The sequence below is a fragment of the Pecten maximus genome, chromosome 2 (genome assembly GCF_902652985.1).
Source record: "Pecten maximus chromosome 2, xPecMax1.1, whole genome shotgun sequence".
In the NCBI taxonomy this organism is placed as follows: domain Eukaryota; kingdom Metazoa; phylum Mollusca; class Bivalvia; order Pectinida; family Pectinidae; genus Pecten; species Pecten maximus.
In genome coordinates, this window is record NC_047016.1 from 18,864,827 (window position 1) to 18,872,951 (window position 8,125).

The 8,125-nt window shown below is 36.6% G+C and overlaps 1 protein-coding gene across 2 annotated transcripts in view; it reads right to left on the reverse strand.

Moving 5' to 3' along the window:
• The window catches only part of LOC117320810 (uncharacterized protein C1orf112 homolog), a 54,546-nt gene that overhangs the window by 24,616 nt on the left and 21,805 nt on the right, over positions 1–8,125 (reverse strand). For both annotated transcript variants that reach the window (XM_033875303.1, XM_033875297.1), the window contains exon 7: positions 1,635–1,721. In XM_033875303.1, the coding sequence (XP_033731194.1) occupies positions 1,635–1,721 (87 nt within the window). The remainder of the gene's footprint in view (positions 1–1,634; positions 1,722–8,125) is intronic.

Consider the following 8,125-nt stretch of genomic DNA (forward strand, 5'->3'; position numbering starts at 1 on the left):
TTCTCCTCCTCTGACTAAATTGTGTTGATGTGGAGAGGTGTTCAAAAGAACGTTACTGCTAGACTGTTTAATGGTAACAACAAGGGCCCAATGGGCCCGAATCGCTCACCTGCAATGCAGTGATCTTTTCATATATGGATCCTGCAGTTATTTGAAAGCACGCTACAGGACAAATATAATGTCTCTCGGCACTTAAGCTATTCACTAAAAGTCATTCAAAGATTTAAGCATACTTGATCGACGTGACCTTGAATGTGAGTCAGGGTCATTCATTTGAACAAACTTGGTAGCCCTTCACCCAAGCATGCTAAAGACCTAAGATCAACTCCATGGGACTCTTGGTTATTGAGAAGAAGTCATTTAAATATTTCATCCTTTTTGACCCCTTTGACCTTGAATAAAGATCAAGGTCATTCATTTGAACAAAGTTGGTAGCACTTCACCCCAGCATGCTACAGACCTAATATCAACTCCCTTGGACGCTTGGTTATTGAGAGGAAGTCGTTTGAAGATTTTAGCCTTTTTGACTCCTGTGACCTTGAATGAAGGTCAAGGTCATTCATTTGAACAAACTTGAGAGCCCTTTACCCCAGCATGCTACAGGCCAAAAATTAGGTCTCTGAGACTCTTGGTTATTGAGAAGAAGTCGTTTAAAGATTTTAGCCTTTTTGACTCCTGTGACCTTGAATGAAGGTCAAGGTCATTCATTTGAACAAACTTGGGAGCCCTTTACCCCAGCATGCTACAGGCCAAAAATTAGGTCTCTGAGACTCTTGGTTATTGAGAAAAAGTCGTTTAAAGATTTTAGCCTTTTTGACTCCTGTGACCTTCAATGAAGGTCAAGGGCATTCATTTGCAAAAACTTGAGAGCCCTTCACCCAAGCATGCTACAGACCCAATATCAACTCCCTGGGACTCTTGGTTATTGAGAAGAAGTCTTATAAAGATTTTAGCCTTTTTGACTCCTGTGACCTTGAATGAAGGTCAAGGTCATTCATTTGAACAAACTTGGGAGCCCTACACCCCAGCATGCTACAGGCCAAATATTAGGTCTCTGGGACTCTTGGTTATTGAGAAGAAGTCATTTAAAGATTTTAGCCTTTTTGACTCCTGTGACCTTCAATGATGGTCAAGGGCATTCATTTGCAAAAACTTGAGAGCCCTTCACCCAAGCATGCTACAGACCAAATATCAACTCCCTGGGACTCTTGGTTATTGAGAAGAAGTCTTATAAAGATTTTAGCCTTTTTGACTCCTGTGACCTTGAATGAAGGTCAAGGTCATTCATTTGAACAAAGTTGGTAGCACTTCACCCCAGCATGCTAAAGACCCAATATCAACTCCATGGGACTCTTGGTTATTGAGAAGTCGTTTAAAGATTTTAGCCTTTTTGACCCCTGTGACCTTGAATGAAGGTCAACTTTTTTCATTTGAACAAACTTGGTAGCCCTTCACCCCAGCATGCTACATTCCCAATATTAGGTCTCTGGGCCTTTTGGTTATTGAGAAGAAGCTGCTTGAATGGAAAAGTTGACGCCGGACAGACGGCCGGACGACGGACGCCGCGCCACGGCATAAGCTCACTTGCCCTTCAGGCAGGTGAGCTAAAAATGTGACCTATCACAAATACTTACCACCTGTAGACTGTGGGCCCTCCTAAACAGCAATGACAGTGGGTCAGACACACTAGTGAGGTAGTCACCATAAACATCAGTACTTTCCTGTCAACAGAAAATAAACAAAATAAAGTTTAGAATAGATCAGTGACTGGATCACCAAGTAGGTGGACTGACTATATACCCTGCTCAAATTAAATCATCTATCACAGTCACAAACCTGTTGTCTCTCCCACAGTCACACAACACACCTGTCATCTGTCTCAAGGTCACACAACACACCTGTCATCTGTCTCAAGGTCACACAACACACCTGTCATCTGTCTCAAGGTCACACAACAAATTTGTTGTTTCTTCCACAACCACATAACAAAACTGCCATCTGTACCACAGTCACACAACAAACCTGCCATCTGTACCACAGTCACACAACAAAACTGCCATCTGTACCACAGTCACACAACAAACCTGCCATCTTTCCCACAGTCACACAACAAACCTGCCATCTGTACCACAGTCACACAACAAAACTGCCATCTGTACCACAGTCACACAACAAACCTGCCATCTGTACCACAGTCACACAACAAAACTGCCATCTGTACCACAGTCACACAACAAACCTGCCATCTGTACCACAGTCACACAACAAACCTGCCATCTTTCCCACAATCACACAATAAACCTGTTGTCTCTCCAAGTCACACAACAAATCTGTCGTCTCTCCCAGTCTCCTAATACCCCTATACATCAATTATAATAGAAAACAAACAATATCTTAATTTAGACCAATCAGAGGCCAGGAAATGACAGCCATTTTCTTGAAAGGTGAAAAGCTTTCAGTGAGGTTATGAGAGTGGTCAGTGTCCCATGATGTACCTACACATGTAATGAAATTTCAACCAATCAGAGGCCAAGAAATGGCTGCTATTTTTTTTTATTTTTCCTAAATATGAACACTGCATTGTTTGCTTGGCCATACTACACCTATACACCAAATTTCATCAAGATCGGACAATATCTAAATTTTGACCAATCAGAGGCCGCAATCTGGCTTCCTCGATGACCAACCGAAAAGAAAAAAAAAATAATCTTGAGCACTGCTGGTCATAAACTAACACTCTTGTACAGTTACATTTAATTTTGCCCTATGAGTTTTTAGAACATTTTGCATCTTTGGAAACCTTTATGTAATTTTCAACCAATTAGAGGCATCTCTCTGGCTGACCAATTAAGATGGAGCAAAAACAATATGTTCCCAAACTTTGTGTGGAGGACATAATTATCAGATCAGTTGATGTTAAAGTAAAAGGATTAGGTATTTAAGGTAATCGATTATGTCTGATAATCACGATCGATCGTCCCATTTCTATTGTAAATATTTACTTTCAGTGAAATTATCTGATATTTTTCAAAGATAACCTCTGACAAGCTGTTCTGATGAATATTTTAACAGATAACTGGTGACCAGGTTTATCAGCCATATCAGCTAATGTTACCACGTTGGTGACCAGGTTTATCAGCCATATCAGCTAATGTTACCACGTGAGACTTTCAGTAAAAGGAGTAACAGGTACATTTTATATATCCGGCCACCAGCTAGTCATCTGTGTGTATTTATCAATATCTTATCTGTTTGATGTTTGTTATTTATTAATTCAACAGTTCTGTTTTCAAATGATATTTAGGCCAATTTATAATAATGCAGTAGGTAGTGAGTAAATATCAGCTATCAACACTCGTATCCCAATGTATTCCATTATCACAAACTCTGCTTTCTCTCACTTTGTTTTTCTAATCATTAGCAATCTTCCATTATGGTCCTGCCACTTTTTTATGTTTCATATGAAAATTTTTAGAGCAAACAAGTTATTATCTGCAAGGAATTACATCTATTTGACCACTGACCCCTTGCCATGACTTTGACTAATTTTAGATAATACAATATCGTCTTTCGCTCTATTCATGATCGATCTGATAATGTAGAAGATAAAATCTGAATCACAGTGAACTACTAACTACACCATCAGGTTTATTGTGGAGTCTTATACTTAACAGAATCAGGTAATGATTTACATTATACCTATCATAATATAACAGCAAATGTTGATTTAGAAGAAATATCATGATACTCTGAAAGATATGTTCATGAGTAAAAGGTAGTGCGTTATCAGCGAAAATGTATCTAGTATTTATCAATCAATTGTTGAAAGATATTGAGCAGAGCAGTAAAGGGTCAATGGTAATTGATATAAGAGTAAACGTCCCTACTCAAGCGGATGATATATGTCTTATTAGTAATAAACGTAATGATCTGAAATGTATGCTTAAGATGTGTGAAGATTATAGTAAGAAATGGAGATTTTTGTTTTCCTCAGTCAAAAGTAAAATTATGTGATTTAGTAAACACAAGAATATCAAGTCAAATTTTTATCTATACGATGAAAGTATACAAGAAGTTGAAAATATTGTCCATGTAGGTATAATGTTAAATTGTACATTACATTCATACGAACGCACCAAACGCGCATGTAATAAATTAAAAAGTGGTACAATGTGTCTAATTAGGAGTGGTGCACACCCCTAGTGCACTGAACCCCGTGACTGCTGGTAAATTAATCAAACAAACTGTGTATACGTCAGCACTATATGGTTGCGAACTATGGATTTTATCTAGGAATGAAGTTTTGATGTTAGAGAGGGCACATAGGTTTATTCTCAAAGCAATTCAGGGATTTAATAACAGGACCCGTACCGTTATGTGTTTGGGGTTGATTGGATGGAAAACCATAGAAGGTTATATAGACATTAAAAAACTATTGTTTTTTGGAAGATTATGCCATTTAGAGAAGAGTACTTTGACATATTGTATATTTTTAAGAAGGCTTTACAAATTTATGTTAAGTGGAAACGAAAACAAAGGTGGAATTGTGGATGATATTATGAGAGTAATTAATCAATATAAATTGAATGATGTAATCAAATTATTTCTTCAAACAAGTACATTTCCCTCAAAACCGCAATGGAAGAAACTCGTGAAAGCGTCAGTGTTGTCAAAAGAAGACAAGAGATCCCAGAGGGATCTTGGCGCCCACCATTGATTGATCTCTATAGGTTCCATGTCAGATTGATCTTTTCTCTACTTTTCCCTTCCTCTAAGTCTTACTAATCTGTGTAAATTCAGAAACAGCCCTCTATTACTTTTCAAACAAAGGGAACCTATATAACAAATTTAAGATTTAGCGATAATGGCTGTCTGTCGGCCATGTTGTTTTCAGATTGGTCCAAAAATGCAATACCAGGGACCAAGGGGAACCTACATATGAAATTTGAGAAAGATCCTTTCAGCAATTTCTGAGAAATAGCGATAACAAACTTCAATAGTCAAAATCAAAGATGGCTGCCTCTCGGCCATGTTGTTTTCTGATTGGTCCCAAAATGCAATATGCATAATAAGAAACCAAAAGGAACCTACATATGAAATTTGAGAAAGATCCCTTCAGTATTTTCTGAGAAATAGCGATAACAAACTTCAATTGTCAAAATCCAAGATGGCTACCTGTCGGCCATGTTGTTTTCCGATTGGTCTCAAAATGCAATATGCATAACTAGGCACCAAGGGGAAACTACATATGAAATTTGAGAAAGATCCCTTCAGCACTTTCTGAGAAATAGCGATAACAAACTTCAATTGTCAAAATCCAAGATGGCTACCTGTCGGCCATGTTGTTTTCTGATTGGTCTCAAAATGCAATATGCATAACCAGGCACCGAGGGGAACCTACATATGAAATTTGAGAATGATCCCTTCATTGCTTTCTGAGAAATAGCGATAACAAACTTCAATTGTCAAAATCCAAGATGGCTGTCTGTCGGCCATGTTGTTTTCTGATTGGTCTCAAAATGCAATATGCATAACTAGGCACCAAGGGGAAACTACATATGAAATTTGAGAAAGATCCCTTCAGTACTTTCTGAGAAATAGCGATAACAAACTTCAATTATCAAAATCCAAGATGGCTACCTGTCGGCCATGTTGTTTTCCAATCGGTCTCAAAATGCAATATGCATAACTAAGCACCAAGAGGAACCTACATGTGAAATTTGAGAAAGATGCCTTCAGTGCTTTCTGAGAAATAGCGATAACAAACTTCAATTGTCAAAATCCAAGATGGCTGCATGTCGGCCATGTTGTTTTCCGATTGGTCTCAAATCGCAATATGCATAACTAGGCACCAAGGGAAACCTACATATGAAATTTGAGAAAGATCCCTTCAGTACTTTCTGAGAAATAGCGATAACAAGAATTGTTTACCGACAGAGGGACGGACGGACGGAGGGAGGGACGGACGGACCACGGACGCAGGGCGATTTGAACAGCCCACCATCTGATGATGGTGGGCTAAAAATATGTCAAGGGGATCATTATACCAACATTTTGTTGATAACTTTTGCCTGCAATTTTATCTTACTAAGCCTATCGATTCTTTGTATAAAAAGGGTATTTCAAGAATAAGACTTTCTACACATAATATAAATATAGAATATGGCAGAAAACGAAATATACCAAGGTTAAATAGATTAGGTTCTTGTTGCCATTTAGAAGAAATTGAAGACGAATTTCATTTTTTACTACAGTGTCCATTTTATGCAGAAATTCGTGCAAAATATATTAAGAAGTATTATTATACAAAACCAAGTGTTTTTAAATTGATTAAATTGTTAAGCGTTAATAATGTAAAAGAACTGAATAAAATTGGAAAATTTATTCAGTTAGCTTTCAGGAAAAGGGCAGAAAAACTAAAAGGTTGATTGTATATTATTAAAGTTTGTAACTTATTTTCCATATACAATATGTCTGAATTGTCCTGAAAATACCATTATTATTATGATCACTCTCCGTCTGTCATATATTCATCTAATTGTACGTACTTGTATGCATTTATATCTATACACACGTTGTAATTTTCTCTTATGGGCTGAAAGGCCTAAGAAATAAACTTGAATTGAATTGAATTATATCACCTAACTGTGGATCTCTGGGTTTTTAAAAGACCAGTACAAGGTACTACTGAGTCTCAATGGTAGCTAATCATATGAACCATATATTGTTTTACCAGTGAAATCATCAGAGATAAAGAGTTACAGTATTTGTCAGATAGTTATAACTACTGATATCTCAAATGACTTGGTAAAGGCTGTGATCATTCAGGCATGCCAAGGTACACCTTAAGACAATTTGATAGAGAGCCAATAAACCTTTGTTATAGCAGTCTGAGGTCTACATATACCTTACTGATATACAGGATATTTATCTCTGCCTGTACTTGGACTGTGTATACCTGTGTAGGTGTAGATTGTAGTGGGGCTTTTGTAACTGAAATCACACACAGGTGTGTAGTAGAAGGGAAAACCCAGAATTGTAATGTAATACACATCACAGAGTTTACAATGAGGAAGTGCATATCATACTTTAGATGACATTGGATGATGATACAAAGGCAAACTCCTTCCTGTTATGTAAAATAAAGTCCAATATAGAACAAGAGGCTCAAGGGTCTAAACGGTCATCTCACTTTCATTAAAGTTTGCTATTACAAAATAAACATGATAAACATATGACACACAATACATCAGCTAGTAGCCATGGAAATTTTCATCTCTCATTAAGATAATTCCATAGAGAAATTTTAACTTTATTTTAAGAATAAGTTCCCACAAACACTCTGTCTCATTATTATGTTAATAATTAGAAATCAACTGAAGTGGATGTGTCGCCCTGTGTAAGTGGTTTAAGTAGAGCTTAATGTATCTTAGGTCACTTTGAATCTGACAAAGAGAACAGTTTGGGACAAATCATTGTAATACATTAACATCACCTATTTCTGACACCAAAATAACTTTATGCAAGAACTTAGGTAGCAAATTTGACACAAATCTTGAAGGTCACACAATCCAAATGTATATGGGTATTCAACTCTTTAACACTAATTGGTCCTAAGACAATAGAAATTAAATTTCGTAAATATTCTTTTTTCATGCACTTATTGTGAAGTCAGATATTTACTTCTATTTCCCTTATTGAGCTATACCTAACTGTTCCCATGGGGACAAATCCTTCAAATTAACAAAGTTGAATCCATGGAGGTCTTAAAGTATTTATATACCAAGATTTATAATAGTGTTTCTGTCAGTAATGACAATACCTTTACAATTAATATAAAATAGAAAAAAGTATAAAATGTGGGTTTATATGCTCTAATTTAAGTCAATCAAGTAAAGTAAATTTTCACAAAACACCTACACTAATGCTTTCTGTAGATGTTTTCAAAAATAATCCTAAAATTTCTTCATTCCATGGATTTCCCTATTAGTTTAAATTCTACTGAACATACTCATTCTCCGAAGATATGTTTGATATATACACAGAACATAATTACCACATACCCAGGAGAGACTTCTATGTCCTTACACATGTATAGGCTAGATGATCAACTTAGTGTTTACTT